Below are 21752 nucleotides of genomic sequence, written 5' to 3'. Positions count from 1 at the left end.
ATATTTCAATTTACTCAGTTCTGTGTTACCTTGTCGCAGGTATCGCCAGAGAAAAAGGGCAGAGTTGGATTCTCTGGAGGAGCAGCTGCACTGCCTCGAAGGGAGGAACCGGGAGCTGCGGGACAAGGCAGAGTCGGTAGAACGTGAAATCCAGTATGTCAAAGACCTGCTGATTGAAGTTTACAAGGCCCGCAGCCAAAGGCACAAGCAGGACACAGCGGTCTGACGCCGAGCTCCTGCAACCATGTCCACAGCGGGCGAAACAGGGAGAACCTTTGTAAGACTGCAAACCTTGTTTTTTTTCCTAGCAGTTGAGGTAATTGCATGCTTTAGTAACGTGATTTTTTTTTTTTCAAAATATATTTTAAATGAGCGCGCTATCAAATGCTTCCATCGCTTCCCAGTTACTGGAGTCTGCACTGTGGCACTGCCATACTTTTGATGACAATCTTTTTTTTTCTTTTTTAAAATAGATCACACACTGCGTTAATCAAATAATATTTCTAATATTTCATTATGCAGGTTTTCAAATGTTTTAAATAGCCTTACATTGTCAATGTCAGCAATAGAACTTATTGCAATTCTTTCTCTTTCTTATGTCTTTGCCATGCTTTTGTAGAAGTTGTTGAAGTCGAAAATGATGTCAAGAAATTAGACAATTTTTATTTTTAAGACGTTAAACAACGGCAAATAATTGTTACTATATTTTCAAATTCTAGTAATATTTCAAATTACTTCATTTGTTGAAATAGAATTAAAATGACAACGATAATGCCATTAATGTTAACAATTATGAGGAATTTAATACTGCTTCCCCTATTATTTATGATTGTTTGATTTACGATTGTTTGATTGACTTATCGATGCAGTCCTAAACATGTTTGGTCATTTATAATTTTGATCATATTTCTTCTTCCGCCTTTGTGATTAAATAGTTTACATTTAAAATCCGTTTTGTCTTGTCTGACTTGTGTATTTCATGTTTTAATGTCCAGATTATTGCATTTTTAAAATATCAAAATTGTTTTTCCTGCGACTTTTGAAAATGATATTGAAATAATACAGTCTGTGATAAAAAGAGAACATTACTATTGTTTGCACTATTTGGAAAACTAGAAACTGATTTATCCTTTTGTTTATGATCATGTGTAAAATTATGTCATTTTGTGTTAGAACTCAGGACTTACAATTTCTTATTTTCCACTTAGTAATATGGCAGGAGACATGAACATAATTCCACAGACTTCAGGTAAAAATAATAATTGCGTTTGCGACATTACTTTCTGAAAATGATAATGTTCCCCAGGCCATTGTGTGAACATCGATGCTGTTGGAGATAAAGCAGCCTTCATCTGCAATTGTAATCTCTCTCTCTCTCTCTCTCTCTCTCTCACTTGGAAAAGAACCAACCTGGGGATCCTTCCTCCAAACTGTTTGTTAAGGCAATACGTTTTTTAAGGCCTCTGGCTTAACTGCACTAATTTCTAACAACTTTTCTATTTTCAGGGAGTTGGGTGTGTAAGCTCTGTAGAAACATTTGTTGGAAGGAACAATCTCATTGAATTATTTGTAAAAAAGCTTCTGTGGCGTTTTGCTTCCGCGGATGTGACCCAAATCACTTTTCCAACGCAGCTATTGAGAGGAATCGAACGGGGCCCATAGCGGAGGGGTTACTTTATGCATTTATGTAAAGACAATCTTAACTAGTATGAACGCAAACTTGGAGATCCGACCCCCACCCACTTTATTTGTTCGGTGTTGTTCCCCCCCCCCCCCCACCGCCCCAAAGGAATCAATATGGCATTCGTTCATTTGCGGTGTACTATCACATCCGATTGTCTAAGACCAAAAATGTGTAACGGATGAGAATTTAAATGATTTGTGAATCAGTTTTATTTAAACGTGTGTGTATTTGTGTGAATTCCTTTATCTAAAAAAAATAAAATAAAATAAAGCGTGATTAACTCAGCCCGCTGTTGTTTGTTTTTTTTCCTCCAGATGTTTTCTCTTTCCTTTTTTGGAAGAAAATTACACATTTCGAGACAAACCTGGTATTCAGTGCAACAGTTTAGTTCGACGATAACGAATCTGTATCTGATCAAACAGATATAAGGTTGTACTCCCGCCCCCGCGCCCCGCAAGCAAAGCCCGAACTTGCGTGGCCCGCTGGACGCGGACCCGCCGCCTTTCAATTGAGCATCAATATTGACCGGCCTTTTACGACATCCGCATTGAAATTCGCAAGGAAACAAATATTTCAAAACGGAATCAAAACCAATTTATTTAGAAATTAACTTTATTAAAACCTTCGCTGTTTAACAGCGCTGCAACGGATAGTCCAAAGGCCATAAAACATTTAATCCGTTTTCTCGCCACACGTTCCGATCGCATGAATTTCAGTGAGCAGCGCAACGCTGACATTTCCCACGTTTTCATAATCATACGGCCTTAAAAACATGTTTCCAAATGACATGCTGCCTTTAATTTCAGAACATGATTGGAAGCCAACTGACACACTTTGCTATTCTAACGCAAACGTCAGCAAATTACATGCACAAATGAATAAAATTAAATCGATACAAGATATCACCTCTAGCAAATTAAATGTTCATTTAATGACTTTTTCTTTCCTGGCCACATTAAATATTTTTTGCAGTTGTAATGACCAAAGATTATTTTTCTATTCTATTTACTATATTATTTGTTTATTATGTAACAAAAATAACAACAACAAAATAACACAATAAAAATATATAGGTTAATAAAAAAATATGTATTTTTTTTTTCATTCACTCCATTTCATGAATTTTTCCAAAGGGCATCATACTTTGCATCTTGCACTTACAGCTGCTCAATGAGCTGATGGAAGTCGCAATGCGGAGGTGTGTGTCGCAGCGCCTTGAGGAGTCTCTCACTGGCATTGTGGGACTTCAGGACCTTTAAGTGAAGGCAAAAAAAAATAAATTATTGAGCTGTTAAGGGAGTGTAACAGCCATTAAAAACAGGTATGACTGCCAGAGGAAAACCAAAAGAAGGGCAAATGACAGCTGGGAGGAGTGTCCACTGGTGCTTTTCCCCATTAATAAACCAAATAAGACTCTGCGGTGAACGTGGTAACATTTTAGGAAAGTGCATCACAGCCGTCAGGCTCTCTGTGACCTCTATATCACATTACCTGGCGTACTTTGTCCTGCCTGCAGTACAGGGACAGGGTTGCCACGGCAGCTCGCCTCACGGCGCTGCGGGCGTCGGTGCACGCGGCTCTGAGGAGCAAGACGAACACGTCTTCCGCCAGCAGCAGGGGCAGAGCGCCGTCCACGTGCCGCAGGTTCCCCAGGGCTTCGCAGCAGTGGCGCCGTGTCAGGGCGTCGGGGTCGCTGATCAGAGACACCAGCATGCCGGCCGCCCTCCTGGCCTCCTGCATCCACTCGCACTCTGCCTCGCCCAGGGTGGCGGCCATGTCTCCTGCTCCGCCAGCGCCGTGCGGAGACTTCTGCCCGCGCTGTCGTGATTCTCTGCCACCCTGGTCGCCGTGCCAACCGCTCTTCAACCCCACGGCCACGTAGCCCAGCCAGTTGCCCACTGCCCTGCAAGCCATCCGCCGGACGGGCACGCAGCAGTCGCCGAGGCCGTCGATCATGCTTTTGAACATGGCGGGATGCAGGGTGTGGAGCGCAGAGGCCCCGAAGGGATTTATGTTTCCCAGGAGTCTGCATGCGGTGGCCTTTATCTGGCAGTGGGAGTGTCTGAGCGCTTGGTGCAGCACCGAGGCCTCCAGGCGCAGCTCCGAGTGGGAACGCTCGTCGGAGCAACAGGCAATTTGGGACAAGAGGATTAAGAGCTCGACGGCGGAATCCCACAGCTCATCCAGCTGCAGCAGCTGGGAGAGCAGCGAGCTGGCGGTCCGGGAGCGCCCAGGCGGATCCTCGAAGCCAGCGGACGCGAAGAAAGAACCGGCGCACTTTCTCAGGTGGAAAACGGAGCGAGCGGGATCGCACAGGAGCAGGCGGCTCAGCAGGGAGAGAGGCAGCTCCAGCTGCGGGGGAGGAAAAGTTTGAATGACCTGCCAGGAAAGGAGAAAAACAAATCAGCAACAACAACAAAACAGAACAAAACGTCAAGACAGAGACGTCACGCAGGCAATTTGCCGCAGATCAAACAGCCAACAGCAAACAAGACAATGCCTTCACGGGAGACATTAACGCGCACGCCTCGCAAGAGTTGCATCAGCGCTGGCGTTTGTCAGGGAGGTCATTAGGAGCGCGGCGAGCGTCTCACCTGCAGGAGGCTGGCGACGATGCCACAGCTGTCATACAGCTGGATAATTGCGGACGCGGCGTGTGAAGGCAGATCCAGGGCGAAGGGGATGATCAGCAGTTGGCAGCTGAGCGCAGACACGCTGTCGTGACTCACGTCCGTCTCCTCCAGGCTGTCAGGCCCGACGGCGGCAAAGAGGTGTCGGCTGTGGGGCACAAAGACTCGTCGGCTCACCGCGGACGCACCACGCAGAACTAAAGTGGAATTTTAACTGGAAAAAACACGGCAACACCAACCAGTCGGTGCCCAGCAGCCGACCGAGAGTGAACAGGCATCTTGATTCACAGTCGGAGAACAGTGGGATGCAGGAATAGGGGTCCTTGGTGAAGATGAAGAGTGTTGTGGAAAGAAAGGAATAGAGTCCTGGTGTGGAAATGAAGACAAACACAGGGAAGTCAACCGTGTGGGGAATGAACTGGACTGAATTAAGGGAGGCTTGTTTACCGTTTGCTGAACAGAAAGTTGTGTCAGGCGTCGTCTTCTCCAGTGACGCGCCAGTTCTTTTCCAAAGCTCTTTAATCATGGACGGATCGAGGAATGAAGGTCCGGAGCTTCTTTTATCCTGCCACGTGACACAAACCGCAGCTTACTCTCATATCCAACCTGGGCCTTCTGGTTTTGTTGCCATTGTCTTTGTTTGTTTTTTCAACTTACCCCCAAGAATGAGTGCAAGAGTAACGACAGGAGGCCATCGCAGAGTCCCCAACCAGGCGGAGGAGAGATCCGTGGCTGAGAAGACGCAGGGGGACACACTGCTCACACTGTGAACTGTCTGCATACATGTTAAGAAACTGAGCAAGTCAGTACCTCATCCGAGTCCAAAAGCAGGTTCTTCAGCAAGAAGGTCAGGTTGTCCATATCGACTTTGATGTCAACATTGCATTGCACAAACAGAGACAGGACAGCAGCAGCCAGAGGCTAAAGACGAAAACACAAAATGAACTGCGTCACAGGTGGCGATATGTGAAAGTTGCTAAACTCTGCAAAAGTTCTGACTTACTGCCACAGGGAGCAGGTTTGGTTGATGGAGAATGGTACACAGTGGTATGGTAAACTCCTGTAGTCTAGTGGGAAGGAACGCATCATGAGTTGCAACACACTTCACACACATGCAGTTCAATGCTGACAAAACCAGACGGGCGTCACAATAACCCAACCTCTGCTCTTCCTTTGCCCACTCCTGCTGCTTCTCCCAGTAGATTCTGAGCGTTATGAGTATTTCTCCCAGTGCTGGCACGCTTTGTGGTTGCTGGACAGGAAGTGAGGACAAAAAACAATTAGCACAAACCCCACAGCAGGACCAAGAGGCCGTGTGGAACTTGGTTGCATCCCCGCAGCAGTAACCTTGATGAAAGCTGAGTTTTCTACAGCATCCTGGACCAGGTCAAAGAGGACGTGGGGCAGACCAAGTTTCTGACCAATCTCGTAAGTCTTCTCAGGGTCAGAGGTCAGAATCAAGCTGCGCAGGAACTTCAGCGGTTGGAGAATACGCGCTCCTTCAAACTTACCACCTGTCAGCTGAGGAAGAGAGAGAGAGAAAAAAAATCAGTCTGTGATCAAGGGTTTGATGGCTGACTGGGTGCATGTCCAGGAGAAAGGTGTCTCAGTACTTGAGCTTTGAATGCCAAAAGTTTGGAATTCAGGTGAATTAGGACGGTGGTGGGGTTTACTGGTTCCTTCTGTTGACTGCTGGGATCTAAATCATGGGCCAGTTTCTCCCAAAATTCCTCATTGTCTGCATTCTGAAGGAACAAGACATTGATTTAAAAAGAAAAGACATCCGTCTTGTGAAATACTTCCGTAAGACATTTTTAATTATGGAACTGGACAGAAACAGAACAATGTTTTTTGTTTCGCAGCTGGCACTGACCTGACTGCATTTCCGCAACAGTCGTGGTCCAACCTCAACAGACGGAAATTCACGGTCATAGTCAATACTGATCTGACCCCTGGAGACGACAGATAAAAAATAAGCTTTTTTCTGTTCAGGTATTGCATAGCATATTTATTCTGATTCTATCTAATCTACCACAACACCTGTGTTTAGTTTTTGAGAGAGCTGGAGTCTTTGAGTCAAGGTTTCGATTGGCAGCTGCTGTGATTTGGTGACCGGAGCCCAACAGGTGAGTGGAAGGACTCTTCTGTCTGGGGGATTCTTCTGCCAGTGCAGCCTTTTCCTCCTCCCATCCGTTCTTCTTAACCTGGCCATGTCCACAGGACAGCTTGAAGCTCCTTGCATATATGTCGCTGTCAAGTCTTAAACCCGAGAATAGATTAACTTCTCACCTTTTCACTCCCTCTGTTGGTTCTTGCATCATATTCCCGAGCCTTTTGCATTAAGACGCTCTCCCCCGAATGGGGCTGCATCTTGGCAGCTATTTGCTGAAGTTTCAGCGCCTGCATGTCTGGGCTGAGTCTTGCTGTCAAGGGGCTGTAAGAACCTGCGTCTGCCAACACTGTGCCGCCATATTAACAGGACAATGCATCTGTTAATATCAGGTAGCGAGACTTAATTCCCCCCCATCTCATTATTTAAACAATTACCGGAAATGCCATCAGCAACAAAGGGATGATGCAGAATGTCAGGCCACGCCAGCCGCTTCTGAGGGTCTTTGGTCAGCAAACCTTTCAGGAAACTCTGAAACAGAGACACATCAAATAAGCCAAGACACATTTTTTTCATCATATGACAGATTAACTTAGCCATTTTGGGTTCAACTGCCAGACAGCTCTCTGTTCTGCCACAGATTACAGTAAAATCGCCATCTATTCTGCAACCTCCCTTCCAAAGCCTTCTCTCTTTCCTGTCATCCGATCTCATCCAAATGTGCAGACAGTTACACAGGATGGCAGCTAAAATTCAAAGACATGTTTTGGGAAACCCGCAAAGCCAGAAAAACTTTCCAAGGATGAAAACGGGGTGGTAGTGATGAAGTGTTTTGACTGCATAGCAAATTGATTTCTGAGCGGCAGGATGCTCTATCCACTCCTGGCATCGACCTGGTATTGCAGCAACTCAAGAAAAGGGCTGGAAATGGAAGGGCTGAGGAATAAAAACTGGGGGGGGGGGGGAGCAGTGGTGCAATGTGCAGGCTGCAAGCTGCCATTTCAACCTGAGGGGGATGAAGTAGAAAACTACTATGTGGACCATTTCCCTGACAGACATATTTTTTTGTTGCTTTTAGACAGACAATCCAAGTTGAACACTTTCTACTTTACTATTACCTCGACTGAAACAAAAACAAGTGTGTTTTTACCATGCAGGCGTCACTCATAGTGTCGGGCCATTTGACCTGGCCCTTTGTTATGAGCTGCATCACACTGTAGATGGAGTTTGCGTTGAACGGAGGCACGCCCGTGTGGAGCTCATAGAGGATGACGCCCAGAGACCACAGGTCAGCCGTCTGGTCATACGGCTTGCCCTCCACCATTTCAGGAGACATGTACAGCGGTGAGCCCTTGAAAGAAGTCAGCACCATGGTAGAGGCACTCATGGCCCGGGAGAATCTGCAGCCAGATTACATTACATGGTTCATCCCTGGAAAATGATCAAAGGGAATTTGTTTCTATTTAGAATAAACTCCTTATTACCCAAAGTCACAGAGTTTCACCACGCCGCTCTTGCCCAACACGATATTTTGTGGTTTCATATCACGATGAAGAATGCGGTGGGAGTGCAAATAATGCAGAGCGGATAACAGCTGGCAGGCCATCTCACGGACCTAGGGTGGGCAGAAAGTGTGTGTCAGACTAATATGCCATGAACTGAATTCATTCATTGAGTGGTTGGAATGACTTTATTGTGTGTGTGTACCTGGCACTCTGGTAAGTTGCCATCATCCTCAAGAATCTGAAACAACTGACCCTCTAAGTACTCGGTTACAACCACAACCTGGTAGAGAGAGCACACAGATGACAAACTCAGAAATAAACAGAATCATTACTTCCGAAGGTTAAAGAATGTCCAGGTCAAACAAATTCTTGTTGTTTGTGAACATACCTCGGCCGACGTCTCAAAGCTGTCAAAGAGCTGGACAATGTGTGGATGCCTGAGACCTCTCATGATCTCGATCTCCCTCTTGAGACCTTGCAGCTCCTTTTCTGAACGCCCACCCTTAGGAATGAATTTGAGAGCCACCACCTAGTGGACATAAACAGGCACTGATGGAGCTTTGACGTCATACCTATAGTGTACTTGTGTCTAGTGTCATGTATTTCCTTGAGAACTTCACATAAGCTGGAGGAGACAACAATCGACTTTATACCCAGCAGCACTAAAAATGCACACAAAAAAAACAAGTCCATACCTTAAGGTGTGTGCGTTTTCTTTTCTTTTCTTTTCTTCTTCTTTTTTTTTTTTTTTTTACGTGGGAACGCTACACAATGCATGCAGTATAGTAATTGTCCTAATAAAGATTAGTCAAGCACATTTAGCGACACAGTTTTAAGATTGTAAATAAAATTTTGGTACAGTTTTACTTTAAAAAAAAAAAAAAAAAAGCTCGGGGAGACCGAGTTGTGTTCATGGCACAGCACTCTAACACACATGCCGAACCACCGGTGAGACAAGTTATTCTCTCCTCTCTCCTCGACGCTACGCACCTGGCCAACATGTTTTCTTCTTCCTTTGAACACTCGTCCGTATGCGCCTTCTCCGACCTGCTCCAAGACTTGGTACAAGTCCATGTTGTCAGCGAGCAGCGACTGCCGCCGAACCTGCCGCCTCTCCTCCCGGACCCTCCGCTCGAGCCCCTGGATTCCGAGTGCGCTCGTATTCTCGCCTCTGTGGTAACTCTGTTAACGGACAGGGCCTGGTAACGTCTGTGACCCGAGACTCCGTCATGAGGCGTCTTTCCACCCGGGAAAATCGTGAATCGAGCACGCACGCAAAGGCCCACGCACACACGGCATAAGTCACCATGATATAGACAAGAACAGAGGTTGAAAGTTCCAGTCACGGCTGGAATGGACAGCGGAACCGCTCTTCTGTCCAACAAACTTGGATTAAAGCGACCTTCGAGGCCTTTAATATTGCTTAAAACACGATCTGTTCGGCGAAACAACAACAAAAATACCAAACCCAACCCAGGTTTACGTGTATGCAATTTATGTCTTAAATAATTGTTACATTCAGCTAAAGTATTCATTAAAACCGCTAATGTAAGAACTGCTGATTTCCGTGTTTTCCACTCACATTGCCTGGCAACCCCATTGGTTCCGGGGGACAGCAGGTGCGCAAGAAACCGGAAGTTGTAGAACTAGCCTTATTTGTTTGTTTGTTTGTTTGTTTGTTTGTTTGTTTGTTTGTGACGGTTTCTCTGTAACAGTAATTTTGAAGCCCTGGGAAGCTACAACAGTGCGCGCACCCGCCACCTGCATCCCAATATCGTCAGAACTCGGCATGACGGGGGTACTTCTCGTTTGGCTTTTTACCGCAATGGCAGTACTATGCGTGCATTTCGAAAACTTTGGCCAATCGTTCAATTATCTTCACTGATAAAAATAAAAAAATAAAAAAATAATGTATTTTTAAAATTGTTTCATATTATCAAGTGAAAACCGAACGAACTTTACCTACAATTCTTTGTTTGAACCGGCATTTCTGCGAACTGCTCCGTGACAGGGGTTCCTAACGCTCACACGTTCTTAGCAACGGCAGAGGAAGTCCCTGGCAACCCATACAACAGTAAACAAAACACCAGAAGGGCGCCGCGCACTGAATGAGGAAACTTCCAACCTTCTCATTCTCTCTGAGGGCATAAATATTTCATTCATTCACTTTATATCACTGGAGCCTTCTGCTCTAACAGGGATAAAGCTTAAAAAAATTAATTTCACAAATGGCTCAGCTTCTCAAATCAAATATATACCACAGTAAAACAAAAAACAACAAAAAAACAAAACAAAATATAAACAACAAAAAAAAGGATGAACCCTGACAAAAGTCAAATCTGAAAGCGAGGTAATCATACAGTTAATTTAAGTAGTTGTGTCCACTAGGTGTCGCTCACGACCAAGTTATGTTTCAAGTAGACTTGCTATGTGGCCATCTCCTTGCTGATACAAATGAAACATCTGATAGGCTGCACTAGTTAAAGGTGTTTCAACTAACTTCCTATAAGGTTGTGGTATCCTCAAAATAAGAGGTAAACCCCACAATAATTCCTTTAAAACTGAAAATATGAAAGTGATAAAGCATCTTTCCTTGTAATGTATCACACTGTGCATACATCATTCGATCCATCCATCCATCCATCTATGTGTGTTGTTTTGTTTTTGTTTGTTTTTTTTAATACATGGGGCAAACTGAGAAGAATAACTGAGTCTTGCTGACTGTGTAAAAATCAGTCCCGGCATACAAAGAACTGGATGTAGAAGATCAGATAAATCCCCACCGAGTGTGCAGTCATGACAGGTCTAAATCTCGCTGACTGGTCCAAGTGACCACAAAAGGCGCATCCAATGGGCGCCTCCAAACACTCTCCCCTCCTATAGAAAGACCGTCCCCCCCACTCCCTCCCTTCACACATGACGGAAATGCATAAATTTGCAGGAGGCGGCAGTCAGCACAGCACATGCAGGTGGAGAATGGGAACGGGTCATGACCAGGAGGAGTTTGCACTGAGTGGACTCGCACGACCCGCGTTGCTTTAGAATCCTGCGCATCGGATCATGTTCCTCATCCTGCCCCGTGGATCCCAGCGCTTCCACTGAGCTCCCAGATCTTTCGCCCCCTGCTTTTGTTTCACCCCCACTCAGTTGGCCGTTGTATTTCTTTACTTTGCATGCAAACATCGTCATGTTCATCAGAACTACTTTTCTCCTCTTTGTGGTCTCAAAACTCGTTCGTTGCATGGAAAGCGAGCTCTGCTTCCCGATCAAGCTGGATTGCCACAACCATGACAGGGGGAATTTTAGGAACAACGTGGAAAACTTTCAAGGAAAATGTGTCATTAAAATACGAGCTTTCCAGCAGGATCTAGTGGTCGACTTGCACCAAGACTCCGATTTCATTGCCCCGTCTATAACGAACCAGGAGTCATTCTGGCTCTCCAGCATCGATGCCACCACCATTGACCTGAGTCAGTGTTTTTATTCAGGATATGTGAATTCAGACCCCCATTCGTACGCTGCTTTGAGTCTCTGTGCGGGTTTACAGGGTGCGTTTGGCTTCCAAGGCTGGGAATTCTTCATCAGCCCTGCGCCAAATGTCACCAGGAGCGCGGAGAGCGCGCACATCATCCAGCGCAGGACGAGCAGCAGCCTGAGACTCAACTCCACGTCGAGATGCGCCGTCAACAGCGACATCAGCCTCCAGGTTGCGAAATCGCTGGAGAAGTACAAGCGCTCGAACGAATCCAGCAACTTGACCGAGGCGGTGCTGCAGAGGGCGGGCAGAGCCAAGCGCTTCGCCTCGGTGCCCCGGTACGTGGAGACGCTCGTGGTTGCCGACGAGTCGATGGCGAAGTTCCACGGAGACGACCTCAAGCACTACCTCTTGACGCTGATGTCAGTGGCCGCGCGGCTCTACAAACACCCCAGCATCATGAACTTCATCAACATCGCAGTCGTCAAGATCGTGATCATCTCCGAGGAGGACAAAGGGCCAATGGTGTCCGGGAACGCGGCCATGACCCTGCGGAACTTCTGCACCTGGCAAAAGAAGATGAACAAGTACAACGACAAGCATCCGGACTACTGGGACACGGCGATACTTTTCACCAGACAGGTAAAACGCGCTTACATTTGAAGTAGACCTGAAGTTCATCATGTCATGTCATTTTTTTGTGACTGTGGTGCGTAAATACGCACGTGTGTGTCAGAACTTCAGTTTTGTTTAGTATTTAAGGGTAAGTCATGCTGATTTGTGTTAAAACAGCTGGACTCAGTGAACCGTCCCTCTGGTGAACTCATGGCCCATGGCCTCTCAGCAAATCAGTTCTGTCATGGCTTTGACACTTTGGTTGGGTCAGTGAGGAGAGTTTGTCTTCATGGGGATCCTTTGAGGATTCTTTTTTTTTTTTTTTTTTGTGATGGATGATGGCCCCACCTCTCTGCATTTTAAGCTCTCAGATATTTAGCTGACAGGAAGAACACCCAAAGCGATGTAATTTAATTTCAACATAAGGTCCTTTAATAACACTGACAAATTGACCCAGTGGACACATTTTTTAATAACTAAGCTGGAAAAGATGAGCATCAAAGCTTCAGCCACCGGGACATATTTCCCCTTACATGATACACATGCAGTGGTATTACAGTCCAAGAGATACACATTTCTTTTTATGACTAACTTAGTCAAATTCACAGGCACACAATCCCCACTGGGGAATGTTGTGTTTCTCTAATTCTTCCCACAGCTGTGGGTTTGGAAGCATGGATGGAGAGAGGACGGACTGATGCAGGAGGGGCTGGGGGTTTCCCATGTACACGTTAGCAGTGTCACGTCCCTCCAACTTATCAAACTGGACATTTCCATCCTTAATACACAGCACTTACTAGTTTTTAAGTCCTTGTTTTGAGGCTCATTCGTTATACACAAGAAGCTCAGGCTCAGGGTTTTGACACTGGGACTTTCTCCATTTCTCTTTCAAAAATCCAGATACAAACTGTGTGTGGGTGTTACCAGGTTTTTGGGTCATGAGCTCCACATGTAGTGTTGACGTAATAAAGCCTGTAGCCAGTTTACATGGCCCAATTTCTCAGTGTAGCGGTGCTGCCAACAGACTGTGACTCACGTGGCTGTAACTTTCTATATAAAGGAGAAAGACGGCCGTCAAGGGATACATTCACAGTTTGAGTGTTAAATTGGGCAAAGCCAGTGTGCTTGTGTTGCTCTGCACTTTATCTCATTGTGTTCTGTGCAGCATCCCAGGAACATCTGCTTTTAGCAGGTTTGGCATGCAGAATGTTCATGACAGGGAAGTTGGATAAGTAAATCGAGTTCAAACAAAGGAACCTTTACAGAAAGTACTGATGTAGCAAAATTGGATGAAGAAACAAACAAACAAATAAAAAAACTAAGACAATCAAGAAATTACAACACTGACTTTTGGACCTGTGACATGATTACAGTCAAATGACTATATATATGACTATGACAAATGACTATGCCACACTCAATATGCAGATAAATCTGATCATGTTCACATGAGATCCAGACACATGTCTTCTGATAGCATGGGCTCCTCTGCTTATTCAACAAAGGTCAAAAATTCAGACAACAGTCTATCCTCTGTTGATTCATGACTCGATGACTGAAATGAGTCGGGTTTAGTCAGCGGTATTGTTTGGGTTTGGCGTGGTTATCACTGGGCATCTGAGCTATGCCCATTGTCTGCTGTTTAACAGCCCCAAGTGTAATATGTGGGTTTAAAACAGACCAACTGGGTGTCGTCTAGAGGGAAATGTGGTGGACATAAAACTATTGAGAGGATGATTGTTGTGTAAATGATACTTAGAGCTCACAATAGTTTTGAATATAATGAGCCCAAACCTCAAATTTAGAACTCTGACAGCAGTTAAATAAATCTGAGATGTTTCCCAGTTGAAGACAGAAGATCTTTTTTTTTTTCTATTTCAATTGTTAAAATTCAAGATAGACGACAGATGTGAGAAGTAGGTCATAACACAAAGAACAAACTTATTGACTATGCTGCTTCGTCAATCCAACAGCTAGTTTTTGATTTATAAATTGCCCACATGTTCAGATGTCCTATTCTCATGAACACATCTGGACTGTATTTACACTGGCTAACAAATGCGGTTCTGTGGTTTATTCAGAGAATGATTTGTCACTGCCCTCATGGTCATCCCTTGACTTTAAATTCAATGTGTGCACAAAGGGCAGGGAGGATCGAAGTTACTATTTCCAATTAAAAAGAAGAAATGGAACTCATGTACAACTGCTGACAGCCATCAGTACTCTGCATTGGGGTGGTTTGTAGAGACAGCGCTGTTTATGTAGCAGGCAGACTGGCACTTTTATGTGATGGTTACTGTCGAGGTCGTCCTGTGATTAGGACATGCAGCTATAAATGCACGCTAGCCATGACTGGGTTTTTAGTACCTTGTGGTGGAGACGTAGACCTTCTGGAAACTCTGCTCTACCATGGAAATGATGTGATTGGGGACAGTCACATTAGCTCACAGAAGGTGTGTTCTAAACACGGCTGCCTACGAAAGTTGGAAAACTGAAAGACATAGCTCTGGAAATCACTCAGTCATATCCAAGAATAATCCCAGCGTCTTCAATTTTCATTATGTTGACCATCTTTGGTCTTCTTTTTCTTCTTGCACTGATACATGTCACCAATACACACCATCATAAATGTGGTGGCCTAAAACTTGGCGTGACTTAAAACAACGAAAAAGATTAATAGAGAATAAGATTGTAAGAGATCAAATAGTCAGCCCAATAAAACTGGAGTCGTCTGTATCATTGCCATGGGAATAATTGATTTCACAATAAAACTGGCAGACTCTTCCCTAAAAATTCTATTGCTCAAATAAATTTTCAAAGTCGAGCATGCGTTTTTACTACGTTTTAATCACAACAACTAAATGAGAAACAGTACTATTTCAGAAATCTTGGCGTCAAAGGAGAAAGAAGTACTTTAAAAGATGATTTAGGGGAAGATCAAAGAGGAGATTTATGAATGTAGAGGAAATCGACATGAAGCTAGTTGGTGTGACGGAAGTGGATCTAGAGGATAAGGTTTAATGGAGGCAGATGATTGGCTGTGGTGGCGTAGTGGAACGGAAAAGAAGAAGACAAAGACCGTTTGGGAGTTTCAAACATCTCAGAGATGAAACTGGAACACATCAACTCTTGTCAAAGGTTTAATGTGCCAAAAGTTCATCAAGACAAAACATCTTTGCACACATAATCCAAACGCTTAACTGAGTTGTTCTTGGTGCAGGACCTGTGTGGAGCTTCTACCTGTGACACTCTTGGCATGGCAGACGTCGGCACCATGTGCGACCCAAAGAGGAGCTGTTCTGTAATTGAAGACGACGGCCTCCCCTCAGCCTTCACCACTGCTCATGAGCTTGGTGAGGACTTCCTCCGCCGCTGCTTAGTGCAGGAGCACTGTGGCTTTCAAAAAGGGCTTTAAATGACATTTATATGTTTCAATGTGTGGGGTTGCTTGATGTTTAAATGTCCAGAAGCCAGTGCAGAATTCCCCCCCTCTGCCATTTGCCATGCTGCATACTGTACCTCATTACAGATATTTATCCGTTTGTGTAAGACATTTGACATGTTGTTGTTCCTGCTCCACAGGACATGTGTTCAACATGCCGCACGACAACGTCAAAGCATGTGCAGATGTGTTTGGGAAACTGCAGGACAACCACATGATGTCTCCCACCCTCATTCAGATCAATCGCACCAGTCCCTGGTCGCCCTGCAGCGCTGCCATCATCACAGAATTCCTCGACAGCGGACATGGTGAGTTTCCAGGACCCTGGACCCCGGGTCTTCCACAGAAAAACAGTTGGGGCAGTGTGATGGACGAGGTGTGGTGGCAGAGCGAGGACAGGCCAGCTATTATCGCAGGGATACTTCACCAACTTGGCACACTGAAGCGTGCTCCCGGCTCTAGGAGAAGCTTATTGTCGAAGGTCTTTTGCGACCCCAGGGTTTAACAGCTGTTATTTTTTTTTACCAGCATCAATCCATTTCGAAGACGTGTGGCTCGCCACGATCCCCTACAGAGAGCTCAGCTTTAATGACTCAATAATGCCAGCAAAAAAGTTTTCTGGACACTTCTTTCAAAAGTTGCTCTTCAAGTGCGACCATGTGTCATACGAGTGAGATGAGGCATCTGTGGATTATCTTTTCAGGCTACTTTGAGGCTGCCAGCATTGTTCAACAAACATTTAGTGTGGTGTCAGTGATTTAAAATATGACTTCCTCACAGCTGTTGAAGCAAAAAAAAAAAGAAAGAAATGAAGACATTTTCTTGGTTTCTCCCATGTTTTGGGATTAACAGCCTCTTTATGACTACAATAATTTAAGATAAATACAAGTGAGATTCGATTTCAGAATCTGTCCATGCCTCAACTGTGACATCTGTGTCCACAGTATAGTGTCACGCTTATAGAATAACGTCGTACAAGCCAAGAAGAAAAGTATCTGGTTGAATGCAGATTGTTAGCCAAGCAGGCCAAACCACAGGACTTGGCCTTGGAGCAATGCTAAACGTTTGTTTTAAAACTGCCTCCACATCTGTCCCAAATTATAGGGCTTGTTCTGGGTAGAGTCACCACTGTGGTTTGGACAGCAAGTTATATCTGCCCAGTGTTTCCCATGCAGGTTTACTTCAAATAGAAAATCCTTTTTTTCACTCTTTCTGTGTCCATTTCAGTGATCATCTGAAGAGAAAAAACGTAACGGTAGTGACCGAGGAAGATTTTTTGGCTGAGCACCATTGATTTCCAATTCAGTTGATCTGATGTATACCTCATGTCTAGACTAATGCTAAAAAAAAATTAAAAAAAACGTCGCCACATGTTTATGGCTGTTTTCATGCAGCTTTGCACCCAAAATAATTTGCAACCTGTTAGTTTCGCCACACAAAGTGCAGCACCAGCTGTTGTTTTCGGCAGTTGCTGGTTGGAGATGTTGTAGAAATTAGATGTGGGCTTCAACCCAGTTAGTGCTGCGGAACTAATACAGTGTTGGACTATCAGCGAATCTCTCGGTTTGGTTTGCAAAACTTTTCCGTTTGGGATATTATCTGCTGTCCTATTAGTGTTATGGCTACTGTTCTGTTTTTTTCCACACATTTCCATTTATAATGTCAGTCTGCTTAGCTGTTCCCAGAGTCACATAACTTCTTGTTCCCCACAAGTCTGAGGAGTGGTGTGTTTCTCAAAGTGATAAAAACCTCTTCCTGGAAACCTTCTTATCCAGTGACCTTTTTCCGTCAGTTTTCGAGCATCTGCTTGTCAGACTCCTCCTATTTTTGGTCTGGAGACGTTTCTTTGTATGTTTCTTATTGTAAATAGACTCAATACATTTGACCTTTGAAGAGCCCTTTGGGTGTATGACAAAAAAAAAATAAAAAAATCCAAAACTGCTCTTTGAACTTGCTACAAATAAAACAACTCTGGGCCTTGACTTCCAAATACGATACGGTATACTTCAATACTGCTCAAATCATGAACGCCATGACTCACAACCCCCTCCATGAAAATCAACCCACCCTGAAATGAAAGAACTTGAATGAAATCTGCTGCAAAGACTGTAATTTGCAGAAAATATATTTTCACATGAATTGTTCAAATTTTGATTAAATGTTCAAACTGCCATCTTCATAACTTTATTGGGTCAGATTCTCAGAAGTATTGGTCCAAAATGATGACTGATCTCGCTTCTTGCTTAACTTTGTTGCTAAAAGACTCTCCCTTTTCCAGGGAAATGTCTGCTGGATCAGCCTGAGAAACCGCTGGGCCTCCCTGATGTGCTGCCAGGAGTATCTTACAACCTCGACCGTCAGTGTGAGCTTGCATTCGGAGAAGCCTCCAAGCCCTGTCCCTTTATGCAACCACCGTGTGGCCGCCTTTGGTGCACAGGAAAGTCTAACGGCCATTTAGTCTGCATGACGCGGCACTTCCCCTGGGCAGATGGCACCCAGTGTGGGAACAACCAGGTCTGCGACCAAGGAGTCTGCACTGAAAAACGGCCTCAAATTGCAAAGGTTAGCTTCATGCTAAATCCTACTGCCTCGCGTATGTACCTTAACTAGGCTCTGGTTATGCAATGTATGTCAACTTGTTGGTGTGTCTTCAGGTGGACGGCCGCTGGGGCAAGTGGGGCCCATTTGGTTCCTGCTCACGGACCTGCGGAGGTGGAGCACAACTTTCTAAAAGAGAATGCAACAACCCAGTACCATCAAATGGGGGCAAATATTGCCAGGGGGTTCGGGTAAAATACCGCTCCTGCAACCTTAACCGCTGCCCTGACACAGGTATGACTCTTCAAAACAGGCCACTTCAGTCCCTACAGCGTTTCCACCTCTAACCTTCTGCACCCTCCCTCCCAACCCCTCTCTGCAGGCAAGGCTTTTCGTGAGGAGCAGTGTGAGACCGCTGGTCTCCATTTCAACAGTAACCGTATCGCCCATTCTGTGGTGTGGGTGCCAAAGTACTCTGGAGTGTCGTCAGAAGACAGATGTAAACTCATCTGCAGGGCCAATGGAACTGGCTACTTCTACGTCCTGGCACCCAAGGTAAAAAGAAACTTGTCCAGTGCATCTATCCTTTGCTTTGACTGAACAAGTTTGAAATCATTTAATGACACAAAAGCCTAGTTACATTTTGGGAAGATTTGGGGTTTCTGAACAGTGTGGGTGGACATAAATATATGTGAGCCAGTTGCCTTTAGTTGGAGTGGAAAGACTGAAGCAAGGAATGAAGGGGAGGGGGAGTGGCATTTTGCTCTTTCAGATAGCAGGGTGTGGAGTGAGCTTTTACAGCAGTGAAAGTTCACACTTCACCTCATCACACTGGTATTATACGAGTACTCTGATGACACGTAGCCTTGATTCACTGCTAAACAGGTGCTTAGTCTGTAACTAGGTAAGATTATCTGCTAGGGTCTAATTTAAAACAATGGTTTGGCTTTAATTAAGGGTTTTTGAAAGACAAAGGGAAAAAATACTAGCGTACACTTGGCAATTAGCTTTAATTGTCAGGATATTTGTATGCAAACAAGCAGATGCTAACATGACAACATCTGACTTTAGGTTGTAGATGGGACACAGTGCTCCCCTGACACCACAGGAGTGTGCGTCCAAGGAAAGTGCATCAGTGCTGGCTGTGACGGAAAAATTGGCTCACACAAGAAGTTTGATAAGTGCGGAATCTGTGGGGGCGATAATAAAGGCTGCCACAAGGTGTCGGGACTGTTCACAAAGCCTCTGTGAGTAAAGTCTACATTGCGGTTGCTTTTTCCGTCATTATAGTATTGTAAACTTCTACTCTATGAGTTGTGACTGACAATATGTTGTTTGTTTTGGCCATACAGGCATGGATACAATTTTGTGGTCATGCTGCCAGTGGGCGCAGCAAACATCGACATCCGCCAGCGAGGCTACAAGGGAATGGTAGCTGATGACAACTACTTGGCAGTAAAGAATACCAAAGGCCACTACCTGCTCAATGGGAACTACATAGTGTCGGCTGGGGAAAGGGACATTATTCTGAAAAACAGTCTGTTCCGCTACAGTGGCACAGCAGGCCTCTCAGAGACCCTGCAGGCTGTGAATCCCATAGGAGAAGCTTTAACTGTGGAGGTGTTGTGTGCAGGACAGATGACACCTCCTCGCATTCGCTACTCCTACTACCTTGCCCGTCAGACCAAAGAAGAAAAGATTCTCAAGAAAAATGGGCGAGTGAGCTCCCACAACAGTGTCCTTGCTGAAGATAGTGTGAAGGAAACTGTGGGAGATGAGCTGAAGTCTTACGTCAAGGATAACCCTACTCATGGGAAATGGATATCCGCAACCTGGGACAAGTGTTCCTTGACTTGTGGCAATGGCATCCAGAGGAGGATGGTTCAGTGTCTGAAGCCAGATGGGAAGCCAGGGTTGGACTGTGATCCTTCACAAAGACCTTCAGCCACCAGAGTTTGCGGGGATCCATGTCCTGAGTGGCTTGTAGGGCAATGGTCTCCTTGTTCCAGAACCTGTGGGAAGGGCTTCAAGAGGCGACCTTTGCACTGCAAAACCCAGTCTGGGCATCCACTCCCAAGGGAGCACTGCACAGGCTTACAAAAGCCACAGGAGCTGGACTTCTGTAATCTGAGGCCTTGCAAGTGATAAAATCCATGAACTTTCAAGTATTTGTGATGCTTTAAATTGACTTAATCGAATCGACTTGCAACCTTCACGTATTGCGAGTGCTGATTTGTCCATTGGATATTTACTTGGAAGAACAAAACATGAGAATTGGAAGAAGAGTGGAAGTCAAAGGATGAATGCTGGAACACATTTTTTTCTTCTTCATCACTCTGAATTATCAAGACATTATCATGGCCCAACTCTGATGGCAGCAAACAATGATGAGCAAATAGAATTTCACTGAATCCCTTAAACTAGTTTCAGGGAGCATATTTGCAAGCAATCAGCTTGAATTGCTGTCAGAGTCTGGAACATATTTTGCATCATGTTGTTTAGCTGTGCAGGTTTCAGAGCTTTCTGTTGAGTCCTGTTGACTGATTTATAGAGTTTGCTGTCCAAGATAAAGTAAGGAAAAAGGCTTTTTTAAGATGAAGAACTACAGCTAGACATAAAACAGAAGAGCTCTTCTCAAGAAAAAAAAAACACCATCCATAATCTAATTGGCAATGTTTGGGAACTTTTGTTTTCAGGGAATTCGAGAACTGTGTGAGTTGTACAGATGTGACCTTGTCGACAGCATTTCTCCTTGAAAAAGAAGAAATTTAACTTTTTAAAAAAAAACAACAAAAGAAACAAACAAAAAAAACTATTGCAGATTGCAATTGCAGATTGTAATCAGAATCAGTCCTGGGAAACGGTGTGAACCAGGATCTGAAGTCACGCTGATGACTCTCCTGACAGATCCGACGAAACAATACAGAACAGGAAGCAATACCCAGGGGGTTTGGTTCCCGTCAGCTGCAGTGCTGCCAAGCTCAGTGATTTTATCAGGCTGCGTCAAACATGGCACAGTTCATCCAGGATATGGACTAAAATCATATCACACACACACACACACACACACACACACACACACACACACACACAAACGGGCATGCTTCTAATTCTTCCTGCGCACGGCATTTTGATACGGCCTTCATTTCCTCTGTGGCTAGACCCCAAACAGTTGTTTTCTCATTTTATATTTCTCATTTCAAACTGCGTCTTTCTGCTGCACCCAGCGCAGATAATTTATTCTCAATAAAACAAGAAAGCAGAGGTGGAATGAAAACCTGGCAACCGCGCTGCACAGGACCTGTGTTTTTCCTGGTCGTCTTCGTCCGTGGCCTCACAGCCTGAGCCAAGCTGTCCTTTCTCCGCACGCAGTGAAACTCTGTAATCCATTTCACTCTTGTTTTGTTTCTGAAAGAAGCCACATTTTCCACTGCAGCATCCAACTTATAGGATGAGTCCTGTTTTAGTTGGGTTATTAGTATTTTTTTTTTCTTTAGTGAGCTTTTGCACTTTGTACAGCAAAAGAATCCCTTGACCTACATGAGCTGTATTGTATGCTATGTATACTCTTATCCAGCTCTGTGCATAAAATAGTGTAAATACTTTTATAATCTTTTTTTACACTGACATTTGTAACTGTATGTGACTCTGGTATATTTATTCCAAAAATAAAGCCATGGAACTGTTGACATACTGACAAGGTTTCTGCTTTTTCTTCTTTGCCTTCTTCTGTGAGTGTTATGGGCAACTTGT

General features: G+C 44.7%; 3 protein-coding genes across 5 annotated transcripts in view; 2 read left to right on the top strand and 1 right to left on the bottom strand.

Annotated features, from left to right (window-relative positions):
- The window catches only part of LOC142891736 (uncharacterized), a 125199-nt gene that overhangs the window by 2899 nt on the left and 100548 nt on the right, over positions 1-21752 (top strand). For 2 of the 3 annotated variants that reach the window (XM_076031504.1, XM_076031505.1), the window contains exon 4: positions 40-950. In XM_076031504.1, the coding sequence (XP_075887619.1) occupies positions 40-226 (187 nt within the window). In that variant the 3' untranslated portion in view covers positions 227-950. Of the gene's footprint in view, positions 1-39; positions 951-21752 lie in introns of those variants that run through there. The other variant, XR_012927318.1, reaches the window with a different exon arrangement.
- stk36 (serine/threonine kinase 36 (fused homolog, Drosophila)) lies at positions 2794-9350 on the bottom strand. The gene is made up of 20 exons (XM_076031503.1): positions 8920-9350; positions 8318-8458; positions 8132-8209; positions 7909-8039; positions 7575-7824; positions 6862-6955; positions 6604-6773; positions 6355-6518; positions 6188-6266; positions 5928-6059; positions 5662-5835; positions 5475-5566; positions 5318-5381; positions 5125-5235; positions 4972-5046; positions 4762-4879; positions 4554-4680; positions 4279-4462; positions 3176-4063; positions 2794-2937 (listed from the first exon to the last, which is right to left on the bottom strand). The coding sequence occupies exons 1-20, from the start codon at positions 9001-9003 to the stop codon at positions 2842-2844; spliced, it is 3252 nt and encodes a 1083-aa protein (XP_075887618.1). The 5' UTR covers positions 9004-9350; the 3' UTR covers positions 2794-2841.
- LOC142891734 (A disintegrin and metalloproteinase with thrombospondin motifs 15-like) lies at positions 10684-20912 on the top strand. Its single transcript, XM_076031502.1, has 8 exons — positions 10684-12046; positions 15240-15372; positions 15602-15769; positions 17740-18023; positions 18116-18293; positions 18382-18554; positions 19071-19246; positions 19352-20912. The coding sequence occupies exons 1-8, from the start codon at positions 11117-11119 to the stop codon at positions 20142-20144; spliced, it is 2835 nt and encodes a 944-aa protein (XP_075887617.1). The 5' UTR covers positions 10684-11116; the 3' UTR covers positions 20145-20912.

This window comes from Nelusetta ayraudi, unplaced genomic scaffold (assembly GCF_046127955.1).
Source record: "Nelusetta ayraudi isolate G7.1 ecotype Tasmania unplaced genomic scaffold, CSIRO-AGI_Nayr_v1 ptg000033l, whole genome shotgun sequence".
NCBI lineage: Eukaryota > Metazoa > Chordata > Actinopteri > Tetraodontiformes > Monacanthidae > Nelusetta > Nelusetta ayraudi.
The sequence above is the reverse complement of the archived record's forward strand: the minus strand, read 5'-3'. Positions and strand labels throughout refer to the sequence as shown.